This window comes from Neofelis nebulosa, chromosome 5 (genome assembly GCF_028018385.1).
Source record: "Neofelis nebulosa isolate mNeoNeb1 chromosome 5, mNeoNeb1.pri, whole genome shotgun sequence".
Classification (NCBI taxonomy): domain Eukaryota; kingdom Metazoa; phylum Chordata; class Mammalia; order Carnivora; family Felidae; genus Neofelis; species Neofelis nebulosa.
In genome coordinates this window covers 146,957,414-146,977,524 of record NC_080786.1, presented here as the reverse complement: position 1 = coordinate 146,977,524, position 20,111 = coordinate 146,957,414, and the positions used below count along the sequence as shown (strand labels likewise).

General features: G+C 53.8%; 1 protein-coding gene and 1 long non-coding RNA gene across 2 annotated transcripts; one reads left to right on the top strand and one right to left on the bottom strand.

Moving 5' to 3' along the window:
* Positions 1–6,926: 6,926 nt before the first annotated feature.
* On the top strand, positions 6,927–11,296 carry LOC131512789 (uncharacterized). The gene is made up of 3 exons (XR_009262313.1): positions 6,927–7,717; positions 8,228–8,793; positions 10,957–11,296. It is a non-coding gene; the product is annotated as an uncharacterized LOC131512789 (long non-coding RNA).
* A 3,428-nt stretch (positions 11,297–14,724) lies between these two features.
* On the bottom strand, positions 14,725–19,893 carry LOC131512786 (uncharacterized). The gene is made up of 2 exons (XM_058731882.1): positions 15,410–19,893; positions 14,725–14,885 (listed from the first exon to the last, which is right to left on the bottom strand). Exon 1 carries the CDS (start codon positions 18,465–18,467, stop codon positions 17,154–17,156), a length of 1,314 nt encoding a protein of 437 aa, XP_058587865.1. The 5' UTR covers positions 18,468–19,893; the 3' UTR covers positions 14,725–14,885; positions 15,410–17,153.
* Positions 19,894–20,111: the final 218 nt, after the last annotated feature.

The following is a 20,111-nucleotide window of genomic DNA, read 5'->3' as shown; positions in this document are numbered from 1 at the left end:
CAAGCTTGTCTGACCTGGAGACCGAACTGGTTCTTCTGTAACTTCTGGGCTGTTCCTGAAAACGAACGCAGCCCCTGTAGCAGACGGTTCTCCCAGGTGGGCTCGGCCTCCAGCTCCCCGTGTGCTAGGCTTCCACGGAGGCTGATGACAGGGTCTGGCTCATTGACCACGCACCATCCTGGCCGCTTTTTAAACCCCATCCCATCATCCCCCACAGACCCTGGCACTGGAGCTCAAGTTCATCTCCCAAACTGCCTGAGCAGCCAGAGCGGCCGAGAAATCCTGTCCTGCTTGGCTTTTGGCGTGGAGAGTTCTGTTCCCGCCATCGGAGGCAATGCAGCGTCCTCGCCCTGAGGAAGAGCAGTGACAGGGACGGCCCCTGCCCCTGCCCTGGCCCCGCCGTGCCCACCGCTCCTCTCCCTGCCCCACGGCCACAAAGAAGGAGCTGTGGAGGCAGGGGCGGGGTGGGCATGCCTTCTGCCTGCGGAGGGGCAGGATTTCCCGGGGGGAGGGGGCGGCCCGGCCCCTTCCCCTCTGCCCGTGCCCGAGGGTCAGACCAGTGTAAATGGGAACATGGCAGCAAGATCCACCAAGACTCTGCCCCCACCTGGAAGGGAGGACTTGGGCCCTCGGCAGAGACTAGCCTCTCAGGAGCAGGAAGGACCTCGAGCGCTGCACATGTCCGTCTCCCAGAACCTTCTGCCTCCTCTCCTCCCCTCCCACCATCTCCAGCTTCCTTACAGCGGCTGCCCCCAAGCTGGCTACTGGAGTCCTGCTGTTCCCTAAGCAGCGTTTCCTGAAGTGGGTTGGAGCCAACCACACGTCTCCTTGCAACTGACTCGTGTTGTGGCTGATGGTGAAAGTTTGTAAAGTCATATCTGCATCTATTTTCTTTTCGACTTTGGTTATAACTTTGTTTCCACGAAAAGTTTTTATACTTGCACGATGTGAAGTTTGCAGTAAGATCCTATGATTTTATTTGAGGAGCTTCCCGCCTTCGACAGTGTATAGTTTATGCACGTTACATCCACGCCAGACTTGTAAAAAGCGTCAGCAAGTCACATGATCACAGTAGCTCTTTTTAAGAACTTTCTACATCATTAGGAATTCTTACTGACTCGGATATAAATGCTTTATGTGGCCATGATAGTTACTCTTTTGCTTCACATAAGCTGAAGTTATTAGCCAAAGGGTCACTCACTTTGGGGTATAGAATCACTAGATCGGGGCACCTGGGTGGCTCAGTTGGTTATGCATCCGACTCTTGCTTTGGGCTCAGGTCATGGTCTGGTGAGATCAAGCTCCGCACTGGGCTTTGCACCGACAGTGTGGAACCTGCTTGGGATTCGCTCTCTTCCTCTCTCTCTGTCCCTCCCCCGAATGCAGGCGTGCTCTCTCCCTCTCTCTCGCAAAACAAAAAGAAATTACTAAAGTACTACTTCACACTATGCTTCCATATTGAATACGCTGGTAAAAAGTAAGGTCCCCTCCGGCTGCCCTTCTCCCCCGCAAAACCCCCAGGCCCCCTCTGTTGGGACAGAGCGGCCCCTTTGCAGCCATCTGTAAGGAAAGGGGGGGGCTGGCGGTCGCTGGTGCCCGCCATGTGCCCACCGAGCGGACGTGGGTTAATTCACTGCACATCACCCACTGAGGAGGCCGGTGGCGATCTGAAAGGGTGACCTGAGTCATCCCTGGTCACGTGGCTAGTGAAGGTGGGGCCAACCTTGGTCACGTGGCTAACGAGGGTGGGGCCAAGAGGCCACGCGGCTGACTTGCTGAGGAGCCAGTTTATGGGCAGGTCACCTGACCAGATGGGAGGTTACAGACCAGCCTAAAGGTACGTGATCTTGTGTCTTTTTTTTTTTTTTTTTTTTTTTAACCCATCTTTGGATCAGTATCAGAAGGAAACGAAGTGCCTGTTTTCTGTGCGGCGCTAATCGGGGCCCGTAGATGCGTCCTTTGACACAACTTGTGTTCCCCCGTGGTTATTTCATGGAGACCAGGAATGCTAGTAATAAAATCTGACACCGCCTAAAGCCCTCCGGGCCAGCAAACCGAAAGCCCCAGGCGGTATTTCTGTCACAGGATTACCTCGTTCCTTGGCAACCGCTCTGCAAAGAATGTGCCATCCAGCTTGAAATTAACGGCCACAGGCTCAGAGCACAGTGGCCTTGAGCCTCGTGGAATTGTCTTGCAAAGCCTCAGAAACCGCCTCACCACGCTCTCCTCCTGCCGCCAGATCCCCGGAGTCGTGACCCCCTGTTGCAGAAAAGCCCTTCCGGCCCAAGTTCAAGGAGAGAGACGGTGGGATTCCCTGGAAAAGTTCAGCGTGAGACGTCCTGGCAACGGCAGCCAGCATTTGTACCTTCCTGTCTCCCAGGTGGTTACATGCAATGCTTTACGCACATTTTCTCCCGGATCCCTCACAACAGCCGAGTTCGGAAGAAACTAGGACTGTTGCCATCTCACAAACAAGGAAACTACAGCCCAGAGGGGTTCATGTGCCCAAGATGAGGCCCCTTAAAAAACCCACCTGCTGGCCCCAGAGTCTGTGTTAACTCTCCTGGTGAGTTTCCACGTACGCCTAATCGTAGACACTGACCCGATGGCCAGCAAGCAGCGGCCGGTGAACGTCCAGGGAACGCCCGTCTGCGCAGGGCCCCAGGCCAGGCGCCTCCACGGTGGGCAGGTGGCAACCTGAGATGATCTTAGGGTCTCAGGCCAACAGCCGTGGGACTTAGGGTCCCGAGACGGCTCTGGCTCACCAGCCTCTGAAGGCGAATGATGCCCAAGCCCACCCTTGACGGGCTTGAAGCAAAACAGAAGCTTGACTCGGCTCTGAAAACCGCTGCCCCAAATGACGAAAGGAAGAGTCCGGGTCGTGTCCCGCCCAGAGGACCCTGGGGCACGCCAGCATGGATTCAGAGATCAGCCGACGCACGAATTCCCACACGCTAGGTCCTGGGCTACCGTTGGTCTGGATAGATTGAATTCTATACATTCAGACCAGGAGAACCACAGCCACGTCTGTCTTGCTGCTTGGGCCACGAGGCAGGGGCAAAAGCATCAAATCACCCGTATGATCCCTGATCCCACTGTTGGCTGTTGGGCGGCCGCATACCCACAGCTGTGTCACTGTTTTCACCCTAAACCTCTCCCGAGTGCCCCTGGCACAGCAAGCAGCCCATGGTACCCAACACCTTTTATTATTTTTCCGTGGCCCATCGAGAGGTCATCGTACTCTGGGTGGCCCGGCGGCCACCAGCGCGTGGCCGACGAACAGGACAACACGCCGGAGCCCTTCACTCTGCCCCTTCGTCTGCAACATCATCTTGAAATAAGGTGGAGCCATGTGCGCGTGACGTGCATTTCAGGACCGCGGTGCAGTAAATGTCCACGGGCCTCCCCCCGCCGCCTACTGCCCTTCCCCCTTCCCACCCACCACCCCCCAACCCTCAAACAAAGTAGGCAGACACAATAGCAGCATTATTCTAGTGGGTTCTCATTTCTTGTTATCCCATTTGCTTCGTGCCCGAATGGATCCCATAGGCTCAGCAACTGGGTTTTAGCGATAAATTTGCAAAATACGAGATGCACTCAAAATACAAAACTGCACTCCAGTCTTTGGGTCAGAATCCTCTGGTATGATAAATCGCTTACGTGGTAAAGTGAAAGAGATGAAGATAAGACAATCAAGGGCATTGATATGCAAAGCAAAACCCCAAAACTGAGAGCTGCTTTGAGTTTAACTAGTAGACCTTCACAAAATGAACTCAGCTCACAGGAACAGATGTCCACCTTCTCTGGCAACAGTTTCCGGGGCCGGAAAACTCTTGGCATTTCTCGAGGTAATTTACATTTAACTGATGAAAGAGTTTTTGAGCCGGATAGCTCTTGATTTTGCCTGGGGATGTAAGTATGATTTACCTTATTGAATATGGGATTTTAATAGCTTTGTGCCATAGGAACCCCCAAATCGGTGAACGCAGGTAGAGGAGTGATGGCACCGTTAGCAAAAATGGTCCGCCTTATGAATGCCTGACTGAAGCTGTGAAACTGTGAATTTCAAAATGTGTCTCATACGTTCAAATGTACGAGAGCCAAAATTCAAATGTGTCTCACACTAGAGTTACGAGAGCAGTATATAAATCGATTTCTTCATTATACATTTAAATATTCATAGTATTTTTCTCAGCTGAGGCATCGTGTACCTAACGCAACTGAGATTTTCGCCTAACTTCCTTCCCCAGCCCCGGGAAGGCTGCGAAGTGGCTTCTGTCTCCACTCCCGGATGGCCCCGCGTTTCAGCACTTTCCCAGCCCCACTGGGGCTGCTGTCTGTTTATATGTTGTCTCCCTGAATGCACTGGGAGCTCTGGAGGCGGGGCACTGTTGTAGATTTTAATTCTTCCCCTCCAGAAGCAAGGACTTCGACATTTTCTGAAGCAGGCGAGGCTGATGTCGATGGGGGGCGGGGGGGGGGGGGGCGGGGCGGTGAAGGGACAGGGTCTTCTCTTCACTCAAGGGCTGCTGTGCCTTGGCCCTTCTGGATAAAGGGAGGGGTGGGGCTAGAGTCAGGGGTGGGGGTGCTAATTCTTCACAAGGCCACGCCTCACGGTCAGTGACAAAGTTCCGGCACCTGCTAGGGTCTGGTTTTGCCTGAGGGAGGCTCCTGCTTCCACAGGCTTTGGCTGCACGCGGGACCTTCTGGTGCCGGGCAGGGTTTGGGGTCACTCTGGGCCTAACGGAGCACAACGTCCGTGCTTTTGTCACAACCCGATTGGGGGCCTGCAGAATTCCTCAGCGAACGTGAGCCTCGAGGCCTTCTCGACTCGGGAAGCCGTCACATGATCAGAATTTCATTTTAGGAGCAGAATCGTTAGCGGAATCCAGGACATTTTGTCATCACACAGAACACACCCTGAAAGATCATCTACCGTGTTTTTGAAGCGTATTAATTTATTTTGAGAGAGAGAGAAAGCAGGGGAGGGACAGAGAGAGGGAGAGAGAGAATCCCAAGCAGGCTCCACGCTGTCAGCACAGAGCCCGACGCAGGACTCCGTCCACGGACTGTGAGTTCGTGACCTGAGCCAAAATCGAGCGTTGGACGCTTAACCGACTAAGTCACCCAGGCGCCCCCCCCCCCCGCCCCCGATCATCCGACAGTTTTCAAAGGACGAGCAGCCTCAGACTGAATCAGTGCCACACAGCACGGCTCCACGTGGGGGTGCAGGTTTTCCTGCTCTTGGAGGCTTCCGTCCAGTCTTGGGTGTCTCCAAAGGGCCACAGACAGAAGTCCTACCAAATAGAAAAGCGACAAAACCTGTGTCCAAAAATGGCAAGGAGGAAGAGAAGTGTCTCTGGGAAGCTTCTGGTGGAACGTGTGGAGCTGGGCATGTAGACGTCCACACTACCCCCATCCCAGGAATGAGAGTCGGGGGTCCCAGAGCCCCCCTTTGACCCCACAGTGTCTGCCTCTCCTCACTCCAGCTGCATTCCGATCCTGTCTTCCTCAGGCCATCTCAGCGACCGCACGTCTCTGCAGGGCCCCTCCCTGAGGCCACTTCCAGTCACCTGTTAGACCCCACAGCCCCCCACTCTGGGGGAGGGGGAGGCCCTACCAGTCAGCACCCAGGGAACCCCGGGCCGGTTTTTGATCAGAACTCAATGAGACATCCTAAAATGCCTAAAGAGAGAGAGGCTTTCAAACTATACAAATACTATGGGTTCAAATTAGAAAATGTAAGCGGGGGCGGGGGGGGGAAGAAAAGAAAAATAATTCAAATATCATCTTCCAGAGAGAGGTGTTCACTTTGTTTATCATGAAAATTGAAATTTATGGTGAAAGCACAAAAACGACTCATGGGGATCCCCCAAGTGCCCATCACTCAACTTGCAAAACTATCAGCGCTTTGCGAATCTGTGCTTCGCAATGTCCTCCCGATGTCCCCTACTGAAGTCTTTAAATGTTTTTGTTTTGTTTTGTTTTTTGTTTCTGAGACAGACAGGGAGAGGGGGACAGAGGATCCGAAGCAGGCTCTGCACTGACAGCAGAGAGCCCGATGTGAGGCTCGAACCCACGACCTCGAGATCATGACCTGAGCCAAAGTCGGACGCTCAACTGACTGAGCCACCCAGGTGCCCCTCTACTGAGGTCTTTTAAAGAAATTCCCAGACATTATTTTACTTCATCTGTAAATTTTTTGTTTTTTGTTTTTAAAAGGTTTTACAGATTTGCACATAGAAGAGGCACAAAGAAAACAATAAAGAATCCCCAAAGTATAAACAATACAAACAGCATTCTCTGATCATAGAGCAAACAAACTAGAAATTCGCACTAACATCCAACCCACAGAAAGGCCCTTCCTCCTGGAAATCAGACATATGTATCTTTTTTTTAATGTTTATTTTTGAGAGGGGGGAGGGGCAGAGAGAGAGGGAGAGAGAGAGAATCCCAAGCAGGCTCCGCACCATCAGCACAGAGCCCGACGCAGGGCTCCATCCCACTAACCATGAGATCATGACCTGAGCTGAAATCAAGAGTCAGATGCTTAACCGACTGAGCCACCCAGGCATCCTTCAAACACGTATATTGAGATACACGCTTGCAAGATGGGAGCTATTCCAAAGCTGTACAATTTCTAGAAAGTAATGATATGAACAGAACAGGAAGTATATGATTCTGCTCCAACAATATCTACAAAAATATCTAGTAGTAAATATCAGAAACTATAAATCATTAAACACCTAAATAAAGAACTAGCAAAGGACCAACAAAGTAAACAAAAGAAAGCAGAAGGAAGGAATTAATGGAGGTCAAAGCAGAAATGTAACAAGTTGAAAAAGAGTGTTTCACTAATACGTCAAAACCGGTGGATTGAAAAATCAACCAAATTGGAAAACTACTAGCTGGCGTAATTAAAAAAAGAAAGAAAGAAAGAACCAGAAATACACAAAGTAAATGACAAGAGAAAAATAATTAGAAGAATTTTTAAAAATAAGATGACCGGTGACTCCCATTGGCTCCGTCTATAGCCTCCGCTCACAGCTCGTTCAATGCTTGGGTGTGGATGCTTGTTCTGTTCGAACTTGATCCCACTGGAAATCTCCTTTTCTCCCTACATGCCCCGCCCCTGGGTCCCAGGCCTCTCCCCTAGTTGCAACGATCGAGGCTCAGCCTTTGAACTGTGTACCGAAGCCTTGTGAGCCGCTGACTCAGAGCTCGAGACCAGGAGTCATCAGGTGTGCGATTCTATGTGGTGTGTGCTTAGGTTTTCTCGAGAGCTGTCACGGAAGAAAAGGAGAAAACTCAAACACAAAACTCACCAAGGGACCCTATGAAAACCTTAAAGACCAGTTGATCACAAAGCTGCCTGAACCATCACAAAGCACAGAAAAAGAACGTAAGCTTCCGTGTTACTTCCATGAAGCTAATAGAACATCGCTAGCAGACCTGAGAAAGACAGTCTATCACTAACAAATAACGACGCGAACATTTTTGCATAAAGCCAGAAGCAGAGAGAATCCCCAAACACGTTTAATATGTCACGAACAAGTGGGATTTTTTTTCCAGAAATGCAGGGCGGTTTAATATCAGGAAATCTATCCTCTTCACAGAGCTGGGAGAAGAACCACGTGATCGCGTCCACACACGCCAACAAGGCATTTGACAAAATTCAGCTCCCGGTTGATGCTGGCTATAAACCGCAAACCACAGGGTATGGATGTTCTGCCTCCTGCCACATTTCTCTCGCTCTTAGTCTTCCAAAACGCGACTGGGGTGGGGTTCCAAGGTGGGTCTCTGGAGCCCCCCGTCCGTGGTAAGGCTGGGTATGGAGGATGAGGTTGAGGGGCTAAGTTCAGACGCGGAAGCCGGGTCGACGTCAAATGCTTGAGCAGCTGAAGAGGAAGGGGAAGCCCACAGGTCTCCGTAGGGGAAGACCAAGGTGGTTTCCAGCCCGGCCAAGGGTCCCAGGAGGGCAGCTCCCCTCCCACCACCAGCCTCCAGAACTGTGGATCGGGAGGTCCAAGAGCAAGGTGTCGGCAGATGGGTTTCTCCCAAGGCCGCTGTCTTTGGCTTGCCCCCGGCCACCTTCCCGCTGTGTCCTCACGTGGCCTTGCCTCAGTGCACCCCTGATGTCTCTTCCCCTTCCTGGAAGGACACCTGTCCCCTGGGGTTAGAGCGCCACCCTCCTGACCACAGTGATAAGGTCTTCTTTTGTTTGCAGTGCTCGTGCCTGGCTCCAGCTTTGATGGTGGAGGCATCTACTCCAAAAACGGCTCTCTCCGCTAAACACACGGCCGGCCACGGGACTGGGTAAAGAGCCGGCTCCCCACCTGCCGGTCTCCTTGTTTCAGCCATCTTGGTTGATTCAGATAACAGACCATTTGGGCCTCTTGCTTTTTTTTTCTTCTCTTCCCACCCTTCGAATTCCTAGGCCTATATTTTAAGTTCACCAGTAGAGTATGAACCCTCAAAACCCTAGCCCCCACCTTCAACCCCAAGAAAAGTAGAATTCCAGGACTGGGCACTCACACACTAACTCTGTCTCTCTCTCTCTCTCTCTCTCTGGGACCTTGCTGTGTGGCCCCGGGTGTGCTGTGTAACTTCCAGGTCCTGTAAGTAAGAAACCTTTATTTCAAAGTTCCCTGACGGTTGTCACTGAAGGACATCTGCCACCAGAGGGAGAACCAGGGGGGCCCGTCCAACCACAGCACTGGTTACTGTTCGGCTGAGACCAGCCCACAACAATGACCCCGTCTGACCTTATCTCCAAATGCGTCACAATCTAAGGTAATAGAAAGGTGAGGGCTTCCGTGTTTGAGTTTGGGGAGCACGCAGTTCAGTCCGCAGCAGGCTCTGTCGCTTAAAAAGCTGCAAGATCTCGGGTAATTTATTCACCTTCCGAGCTGCAGTTTTGTGCTCCGTGCGCTGGAAATAGCAGCATCGCCCCACCTCGTAGGACCGCGCAAGCCATCGAGCCCCCCAGGCTTCCTGCCCTCTCGCCACCATCACCGGGGCGAAGCTGTCTTCTCCGTGTTGCAAGAAGGCTGTCGCGCTGCCTCCGGGTCCCGCGCCTGTGCGTCCCGCGCCTGCTGCGTCTGGCAGAAGGACGGGGGAGGGGCAGAGCGCAAGAGGCCACCGTGGGGCCCACGCCTGCCTGCCCCGCCTCGCCCGTTGCTCCCCGTTAAACCACACAGAGGCTCTAGCCCACATTTTCCCCTCGCTCCCCCCTGCCCCCTGACCGGCCCTGGTGCTTCCCCGTGTGGCCCCTCCTCCAGGGAACTGTGAATAACAACCTTTTCTGTGGTAGTTTTCTCCCGACCTGATGGCCTCACTGCCCTGCATAATAATAGAGCCTTCCTTTTAAAACATGAGGATGGAACAAAAACAGTGGCGTTCGGGGGGGGGGGGGGTGTCCCTGAGATCACGGCCTGCAATTTGTTCTCAGATCTGCTACCTGCCTCTGCTCAGTGCTGAAGGGCACGGCTTCCCCCTCAAGACGGGGTGCGTGGGGAGCGCCTGGACAGCTGTCACTCCTCCAGGGTGTGGCCTTTCGTGGCTGCTGTTCCCCCCCGCGTGGGCTCCTGAGCCCTACCCCGTGGCCCGGCCGCCCTGCCCGCCCACCATCCTGGTCACACCGGTCCAATGGCTGGGTGCAGCGACTAGAGGTTTCCCCTCCCGGAGTGCAGGCTCTGTCTGAACCCATATTTGGGGACCCGGGAGGGGTCAAAGAGCTGCTAAGTTTAGAATCTCGAAGCAACGTTCGCAGCCTGTGAACGCAGATGCGTGCTGGCCTGTTTTAATGAAAGGAAGTTTATAGAAAAAGCTGTGGGAAATGTAGCACTTCCTTGGATACAAACACAGCCCAAGTTACACATTCGCTCAAGATTTTGTCACCGTGACAAAGAGTTTCAAGAGCTGGAGGCCAAGTGGGCTGTCAAGAAGAACAGCGGTGGCCGAGTGAAATTGGTGGGGGGCGGGGGGGCAGAAACCCGTCCTCGGCAGGCCCCCAGGTCCTCAGATTCGGAGAACCACATACTCAGGAAGAGTTAACTGCTTTCCCCTATCATCTCCAGCTTTGCAGGCCGGAGGGAAAGCCGCATATCAACGGGGCAGGATTGAAAAGTATTCCTTATATTTGGGAAACAACCAGTCATGGTTGTTTGGGTGATCAGGAAACATGATGCCAGCCCCTAGTCTGTATCCTCATGATCAGGGCTGCCGTGCACCGCCGTTCAGGCTGTGCACCGTGCAAGTGCTCCTGGCCGAGAGGCACAGGGGGCTGAGATCGAGAACCTCCGGAGCCGCGTCTACCCAGAGAGAGTGACGTTTTCTAATTTTTCAAACCAAGCCATGTGTCCAGGAGGTACATCCATGTAGAGGAAGAGTGCCATCTGTGATTGTCACAGAGGCAAGGTCTGGGGGCCCTGAGGTTGACCCAGCTGAGTCTCCTCCTACGTGGGCGGCTTACCGAGCCTGAGGAAGCCGGGCTGAGCACTTCAGATAACTGGTCTCACCTGATGAGAGGTGGGCCGGGACTCTGATGTTGTCAAGGCTCCTCCGCGGTTGGCAGGATTAGCTGGATTTCAGGGAAACGGGGACCGGGAGGGACTCCGTCGTACCAGGCCCTCATCTCTGACGTGATGAAACACCGTGGATGCCTCTGGAGTTGGCCAGGAGACAGACACAGTCTGATTTTTTTGTTTTCCTTTAAATGGCCCCCTTCGTGGCTCCAAACCCAGGCTTCTCTGAGGGAGGCAGAAACCACCTCTGGGCGCTTTGCTTGTGTATGTTTCCCCCGCAGAGAGTGTCCAGATGCCAGCACCAGCCACATGCGTGGCTCCTAGTTGCTCCTGGGTCCGTGGCCTTGCCCTTCGTTCTTACAGGGCAGCAGAAAGACCACGACCAAGGCTGTGACTTGTCTCCAAACAGCGATTCTTTCCTTTCTTTCAGTAAAAGAGCAGTAGTTAATTCCGGAAGCTGGACTCCGTGCTGAGACTAAATCGCCACATTCCCCACCCTTCGTTGTAGTTGGGGGGGGGTAGCCACGTGATCAAGCCCCGGACAAAGAAATGAAAAAGAAAGGATGGGAGTAACATGGGGACACACGTCTTTTAAAGTGGCTTCTTCCCAGACACCTGGGTGGCTGGGCCAGTGAAGCGTTCAACTCCAGCTCAGGTCGTGATCTCAAGGTCTGTGAATTTGAGCCCCTCATCGGACTCTCTGCTGACAGTGCAGAGTTTGTTTCTGAGTCACTGTCTCCCTCTCTCTCTGCCCCTCCCCCACTCATTCTCCCCCCCTCCCCCCCGCCCCTCAAATAAAAAATAAACATAAAAATAAGGTGACTTCTTCCTCTTCTCCTTTCTCCTTTCTGACACCTGGAACACAGACGTAATGGCTGGACTCCAGCAGTCATGTTGGACTATGAGATGACGACCCTGGGAAAGAAAGCCACATGTGGCAGAGCAACAAGATAGAAGGAGCCTGAGTCTGTGCCATCATGGGCCACCGTCCCACTCGGGACGGTCTGTGTGTGTTCTTCTGTGCTGGGCTCAGTCACTATTTTCAGGACTCAGTCACTTGCAGGTGAACCCAGGCTAACCGGTGTAGCAATACAACCCATCTCACGCTCCTGTCACTGCACTTATGCCCATTTCCGCAATGCTTCTCAACGTAACGAAGCGAAACCCAAATTACAAGTGATAAGGTTGCCTCGTGCTGCGGACGATCAAGACGGACTGAGCCGACACATAGCGCCAGGATGTTGGCAGACTGAAGAGAGCCCTCCTGGCAGAGGAAAACAGGGAATGCTCCCAAACGTCTTCCTGAGTTCCACTCTTAGAGGAAGTGAGCCAGATGCTATGGCACTAGACTGTCACATTGACAAATGTGGGAATCACTTACTGTTCCTGAATCAACATCTCTCCATCCAGATAACAACCCAGCTCATACACTGTCCCTCTCTCTGTCAAAAATAAATTAAAAAATTTTTTAATTAAAAAAAAAAAGACAGACAAATTTCCTTTGAACTCCGTGTGCACGAACCACCTGCTGGTGAACAGAAAGAGTGAGCAGAGAAAGGAAAACATTCCATCTTTTCCACCAAAGAAGCCAGACTTTTCAACAAGCAGGGAGGGGGGCGGGCAGGGGTGCACCTGTCGGGGCTGAAACGGCCCTCGGGTAACGCTGGGGCTGGCTACCGTTTGCTGAACACTATGACATGTGGGCCCGTGAGCTCAGATGAGCACCTCTGCCTTCCCAACCTCATTCACTTCTTGCCACGGCCCTTCTGCAGGGCTCCCACGGTGATGGCCACCTTCTGGAAGCCCAGAGGTGACACCCAACGTTCGTACAGCTACCAAGCGGCAGAGACGGGATTTGCACCCCGGGGTCACCCGAAGCCAGTGCTCACCCCCGCCCTGCTGAGCGAGAAGAGCCACGAGGGATCAGATGGAACCCCAGTTTGGCTGCCCAGCCTGTGACATCCTCAACAGACCCCGAGGAGCCCCCTGGCTCTAGGACCACCACCTTCTTTTTTCCGGGGTCACATTCCTGGGAGCACTGAATACGTCAAGCTGACATTTGGTGGTTCAGCCATCCAAGAGGAGAAAAGGGCATTATCTGAGACTCAAAAGGTGTATTTTATACTCACACGCTTGACTTTCAAGACCCTGAATGAATTTTGCTGAAATAAATAGTCACCTTTGGGCGTAAGCCAAGTATGTGAAGTTCTAGGCCCCAGAGCCTTTTTCTTTCTTTCTTTTAAAAAGAATATTAAAAGTGACTGAAAAGAGGGATTTAGAAATGAATGGCTATTTTTCAACATGTCTTATAAAATGAAAAGGAGCAAATGCTATAATATGTCTCGGGGACGTGGATTTAGGGAGAGCGAGATCTAGAGCCCGGTGGGTGTTTAGTGCAACATGGGATTTCCACCCTCGCCGGCCTCGGTGTTCAATGCTGCGCAGTCAGAAGAGGTGGAAATGCAGGTGACCCCCCCATCCCGGTTGCCAGCCTGCACCCCGATTCTAGCACGGAGGGTCCTGCCCGGCGGAAAACCCCTCGGTCCTTAGCAAGGAAGTAGGGTGGTAGGTCTCCCTCATATCTGCAGTAAAGAGATAGGAGAGGTGCTCCTACAACCCGGCCCAGGTGACCCGATGTCCCTGTCAATTTGATGTCACAGTGCATATGAATCAAGGACGGTACGTAACACCGGTCGCAGGGATTTTAGAAGGCTCCGGAAATAACGCCTTATGTCCCGGTCTGGTTCTAGCTAACTGAGAATCACCTGTCACCTTCAGGACTGATAGAGCAGAGAGTGGGGACCGGGACAGAGCTGCGTGACAACAAAGGTTTAGATCAGCCCCAGAGCTAGACACAGGTGGCCGTGGACAGCCACAGGCCTCTCACTAGACTGTAAACTGCTGGAAGGCAGGGACACTGCCTTCGTCATGTTAATATGCCTAGTGCTGGCCTGCTTCCTGATACAACGAGCCCCTAACTGGGGACAACTGTCATGGGGACAGTTGTACTGGGGACAATTGTCATGGTGGAGGTGCAAAGAGACGTGTGCGTGTGCACGCCTGGGGGGAGAAAGAGAGAAAGATGTCAGGAGGCGAGGCCTGGGCTCGACACAATCAGCCTTCACTGTACTCCCCGCCCCCCCCAACCCCTCCCCCCCAACCCCAGTCTGCAATGACAACAAACGCCTTCGTGGAATCCTTCCCCAGGGGACAGCTACCTTGGAGACCGCCCAGCCCCCACCTTCCCCTGCCCCCCTGTGCCAGCTCCAGGGACCCGTGGATCAGTGGGGGTCCCGAGAGCTCACAGACACAAGCTGATGTGGCTGGGTAGCTACCAGAACATTCTTCACTGACTCTGCTGCCCTGGTCTAGTTGAGAGCTGAATTCCGAGATCCCTCTGTGGACCTCACTTCCTCCGGGCGACTCCGCAGCCATCGGAGGTGGAGGTCCTCCTGGGAAATCTTCCCAAGAGTCCACTGGAGCCAGATCACCACGTGACAAGCCCCACGAGGTGGTGGCTGCGTTCACGGAGCCTGTCTCCTCCGCTGCTGGACTCCCTCCAGACAGCTCCGTGCCAGCTTAAACATTCAGGGATTTTGTAAACCGGTTGTTAAACACGGCTGCTGCGAAACATCAAATCATAGGAGCTAACTATTAGATAGATTATCTTAGACACAAAGGTAGTGACTTCTCAAAACTTATCACTTCCTGATTATTTCACTTCCTGTTACTATTACCCATGAAGTCATTTACACCTGCTGAGCCTGGGAGGCGGGGCACCATAACGGGGTGTTATGGGGTGTCTCTTCCCAGCTCCAAGGCACTGATATCACGCTGGCCGCTTGCGCTGGCCATAGAAGGAGTATTCACACCACAGAAATCGACAAATACTATGTTTATTTTTGAGAGAGAGACAAGAGCGTGAGCAGGGGAGGGGCAGAGAGAGAGAGGAAGTCACAGAATCCGAAGCAGGCTCCAGGCTCCGAGCTGTCAGTACCGACCCCGACACGGGGCTCGAACTCACAAACCGCGAGATCATGACCTGAGCCGAAGTCGGACGCTTACCCGACGGAGCCACCCAGGCGCCCCCACGAATACTATAAACCAGGACTTTTTCTCCCCCGATTACTGGTAGTTCATATTTACCAGCACCACTGTCCCCCCTGCCACACCCCCACCACCAGCCCAGCGTGGTGGCTGACACAGAACAGGGTTCACCCGTGGTGAGTAAACTGCCTGGAATGATCCCACGTGGCACGTGCCGCCTGCTTGCTGCCGGGATTCTTGGGACTGGTCGATGCCTCGGCTACTTCGGTTCCCGGGAGCTGCTGTGGGATCGATCTGTATCAGCCTCCTGCGCTGCTATAACAAATGAACACAAACTGGATGGCTTAACACAGCATAAATTCATTCTGCCACTGTCCTAGGGGCCAGAAGTCCGAAATCAGGTGCTGGCAGGGCCATGCTCCCTCCGAAGTCTGACGGGGTGGATCCTTCCTTGCCTCTTGGCTGTTTCCTGGCTTGTAACTGCAGCGTTCAATGTCTGCCTCTGTCTTCATGTGGCCTTTGTCCCTCTGAGTGCTTCTGTGTGCCTTCTTCTCTTCTTATACGGACACCAATCCCTGGATTTAGAGCCCACCCTCATCCAGTACGACCGCACCTCAACTGATTGTATCCGCAAGGCCCCCATTTCCAAATGAGGTCACGTTCTGAGGTTCCGGGTGGCCTTTTCTCCCACCCCCACCCAGGCACACTCTCTCTTCCAGTAAGCATTCTCTGAGCACACTCACACCTTCTAGGGATGGCCTGTTCCGTGTGGCCTCCCAGGAGCTAGAGTTCAGCCTTGTCCCAACAGCTACAGCCACCGCCCAGTGCTCACTTACGTGCCGGACCAGCCTCAGGGCTCGCTCTAAGAGGCGTTCCACAAACACCGTGGACACGGAAAGACACACGTTAACTTCTCCCAACCTGCTGCGATCACAACATCTCATCGCTGTGGAGCGCTTAGCACGTGTCACGGCCGTTGTCTGTGCCAAAAGATGCCATTTCTTTGCTCTCCTTCGGTCCTTATTTCAAGCTGACGAGAAAGTCAGAAAGATGCACACTCTCATATCCACTAACTTTTGCTTGGAGTTTCAGTGGTTTGTGGACTTCTAGAAGAGCATCACTGGTCTCCTGAGAGTTCATAAACCCCAGGATAAGAAGTTCAGGAAAGGAACACATCCCATTAAGCTGGTGGCACCAACACGCAGCCACAGATGGCTGGAGACACGGATGCTCGGGACGGGGCCTCGAGAGATCCGGGCATCACATAGATGAGCCTGTCAGTCTGCAGGAACTGGGGGGAGGGCCCTGGGCAGGCAGGACAGGGAGGGAAAACAAGGCTAAGGCCAGGGTAAGACCCAGGGTGCAGAATTTAAGGAGCTGTTCACTCCCTCTGAGGGTAACCCCCCTCCTGGCCTTGAAGGAGGATCCCAGCAAAACCCTAGCAGTGCAAAGTGGGCACCGGGCAGGGATGAGTCCCCAGGCACTGTGACAGTGGGGCCCCCACAGGAAGCTGATGGCATAGTCGCTTTGGGATCAGAAGGGCTTATTTACAAAGGAGTGAATAGCAGAGAGGGGACCTCGGGGCACAGCGCGCTGCCTGGGCTTCACCAACGGGAGCCGGTACCGGGCCTGACAGATGAACATGACTGATGGGCCCAGAAGAAAAGTGAGGCTCAGAGGCGGCTGCCTTGACAGGGGCAGGGACCCGTGGTTGGGGGCCACGGTCAGTCAAGGTGACCTGGTGGGGAGAATTAACACCTGACCTCCCTCTCCTTCCCCTCCCCCATCTCCTGTTGGGGGCCCCCATTCCCTGAGCCCAACAGGAAGTCAGAGGGCAGGGGAGACGGCTGATGATGGCCTGGGTACACGGCAGGGTGGAGGAGCCTGGAGGAGAACAGAGAACAATGGGTTGGGGCAAAACCAAGGGATCCCGTACAGAGCAAACCCAAACCAGATGTGGGAGTTGGGTTCTGAGAGATGAGCAGGTAGTTGATGGGGGCCAGGAAGCCCAGGCCGAGCGAGCCCCAGGCCCTCAGCCACCTGCCAGAGGAAGCTCTTGTAAAGAATGCAGACTCCTCGGGGTGCCTGGGTGGCTCAGTCGGTTAAGCGTCCAACTTCAGCTCAGGTGATGATCTCACCGTTCATGAGTTCGAGCCCCGCGTCGGGCTCTGTGCTGATGGCTCGGAGCCTGGAGCCTGTTTCGGATTCTGTCTCCCTCTCTCTGTCCCACCCCTGCTCACGCTTTCTCTCTTTCTCTCTCAAAAGTAAATAAACATTAAAAAAAAATTTTTTTTTTTTAAAGAATGTGAATTCCTGGGCCCTGAACCCTGATTCGGATTCAGTGACTCGTGGAGTGATGGAATGTGTCCTGCTAGACCCCTTGAGCCGGCATCGTTGAGCCTTGAGCAGGGGCTACAGATGGCCTCTGCCGAGGGCCAGGCCTGGTCCCTGGGCTCTGGGGGTCCTTGGCCTGGGAAAGGCAGGGGGTGGGAAGCCAAAGAGATACTGATGGCTCAGCCTCACACCTCCGGAGACCCCCAGACCCTCCCCCAAGCCTTTATCTTCTTCCCCTCTTCTCTGTCACCCTCGAGGGGCTGTGCCTGCAAGGTGACCCACAGTGGGTGGCCTCGGGGCCTGCACACCAGACTGGGGAGAAGCTGAGGTGGGGTATGGGCCGAGGGTGCTTGCGGATGGGGAGGGCCAAACTGGGGAGCCACTTCCGAGTGGCTGTGCACAGGAGTATTTGGGGGACACAAGGACCCTGCCTGTCTCCACTCCCGGGCTGGCATCTGGTCCACTGCCCAGGGCTGGCCCGCCTGGCCCATGACAGCCTTCCACAGCCCTATCCCCTGGCTCTGTTATGACCTTCGCAGCCCGTGGGGGACCCGAGGCCACTTCTTCCCTTCTGGGTGTGTCTCTGCAGGACAGCTTATGGGGAGTGAGCCCCCAGATGGGCCAATGGGGTCTGGGACCAGCTGACCCTGGGCCAGCTCTCCTCTGGAAGAAGGGCATGGCTTTGAGGTCTCCGCCACTCCTGGCTTGAACCCGCACTGGAGCCCAACTCAGGGCTGGCCACAGAAGTGCCAGGCTGCCCTCGAATGCACCAGGGGCAGACGGCCAACCCGCAACCCTTCCTAAATTGACCTGACACGAAACAAAAGCCAAGCACTGCGAGTGAGAGGACCACCTCCCCGGATGACATCCCGAGGTCCCAGTGTGAAAAGACCCTGGGCCACTCGGCTTGCTGGGCTGCTGGCAGAGCCGGGGTCCCACCTCCACTCCCCAGGCCGCCTCCCCTGGCTGCGGGCGAATCTCCAGCTCTAATCCCACTGTACTGCCGGGCCCCGTCCCCATCCTGCCAGGATCGGGAGTAATTAGTGCTGTCGTGCTGGGCTTGTAGAAGAGCGGGCTGTCCCCAGGGGCCCCTGTAGCAAGAGTGTGGACTCCGTGACACGACGGCCACCTTCTTCGGGAGGAAATCCACCCCCCGGACCAGAACCTCAGGACTCTGACCTCTGTACGAGCCGGGACTTCCCTCCTGCGGAAGGGTGGAGGGTCGGAGCGGGTGGTGGGCCAGGCTCCCTTAACCAATGCCCAGGGCTTTCCACAGCGCCCTGCACGAAGTGCCGCTCCCTGGAGATTTGTAGAATGAATTGACAGAAGGCTGGACGGACACAGCCTCAAAGGAAGAAGGAAAGAAAGAGGCCACCCCTGTCCCGGGTCTGGGAGAGCAGAGGGAACGAACAACACCTGCTGTGGAGCGGGGAGGTGGTCACGGAATCTGGGAAGGTGGGTGCTTCCTGATCCAAGGTTGGTCATGACGAAACCTCTTGTTGGCATAAACTGACGCGAAGCGCCCTTCGATCTCAAGGCCGAGAGGTGAGAGGTGGTCATGGAGGGGATTCAGAGGTAGGGTGCAGGGGGATGATTTATCCACACCAGTCAGGGGCACACCACTTCTTTACCACCGAGACCCTTCCTATTACTTTCCCCTCATGTCCGCCGACCCCCATGTCTTGAAGGTGTTGGTTTGTCAAACAGGGTTGGGAATGATCTATTTATTTGCAATTTTCTTTTTTTTTATTCATTGAAGACATCTGTAACTCTCTGATCGCCTTTCTTACCAATATGAGATAATGAAGATACTTCTCGCCCAAAGCCAAGTCACGTGATATCTTCACTAACCGTTGTGGCCGGATGGTGGGACCATGTATGGTTTCCATGACACTATCTGGAAATGGTTCCAGACCATCCACGGACAACTCCCTTCCGAGCAAGCAGCCGTATTCTTGGTCTTTTCCGTCTCTCTCTTTGCTAGGCTCCTCAGGACTCACTATGTGAGAAACACTGTAAATGCTTCGTCATCTTACTGTTGGCAAGAACTCCCCGTTTAAAAACTTCCCATTCACCTTCTATCCCTTTTGTCTTTGACCATGGCCTTTGCTTCTTTGAAGACCCACTTTCCTTCCCTGACTTCTGCTGAATTTCACCAGCTCCCCACTGACAGCTACCTCCCGATCACCCTAAGAGGCACACGTATGCAATGTCTCCACTTTACAGATGGGGAAACTGAGGGCCGGTGAGGTCAATAAATTGCCCAAGGTCCATAGATGCTGAGTGGCGGTGGTGGAATTTGAACTCCGGGTTCTGCTTCCCGACTGGCAGACTTTGAGGAGCTTCGGCGGTGATACAACCGACCTCTGCCTTGGATTTTCCTTCTGGTTCGATTTACTCCCCCTCTTTGGGGAAAGAATAAGCCAAGGGTGAGACAATTTAGGATTATTACAAGTTGGTTTGATGGTGTAAAAGGAAGACGATGAACCACCTTTCCTGGACACAACACCGCTTCCAAGGCCGGCACGGCTATCTCACAAGGTCTGTCCTTGAGGCTGGTGCGTGCATCCCTGGTCCCATGCCACGTCAAGGAGGTGGTGGCTGTTTGGGGGGATCGACGGGATGGAGCACGGATACATGAACTGTGTCGTCCACTGTAAGTAGGTGAGGCCCCTCACAGAGAAGGACAGAGGCGGGGTCTGAAGAGAAAGGTGGGCCAGGGGCTGTGCCCTCCCCCCACCTCACTTACGCTATGCAGCCACATGTCTGCACCCACAGAAAAAGTTTTATTTTGAGTCTTTTTCTTTCACCTGAATAGAATCACGACGACGTATTATTTTACGATTTGCACTTCTCCCTTAATAACAGGACTTCCAGAATTTTTCAGGTCAGTACATGGAGATCTATCGACTTCACTTGAAAACACGACACAAAGCGTCTCTATTATTATTATTATTATTATTATTATTTTTCCAGAACAGCTGGAATTCTTCCCAAGACATCTTCGATAAGAACAGAAGTTTTCCTCGTGCGTGAACGGAGGGGTGTAGGCAAGACGGATGTCACTGGAGCCTCCGTGGAGACAAGCCTGGCCTGTTCCTGAGACGCCCCCCTCCCCTGACAGCACATGCCTCGCTCTCCCAGGGTCCGGAGGCTTTCCAGCCAGAGGTCAGGTTCTAAGGAAGGAAGTTCGGGAGCTCAGAG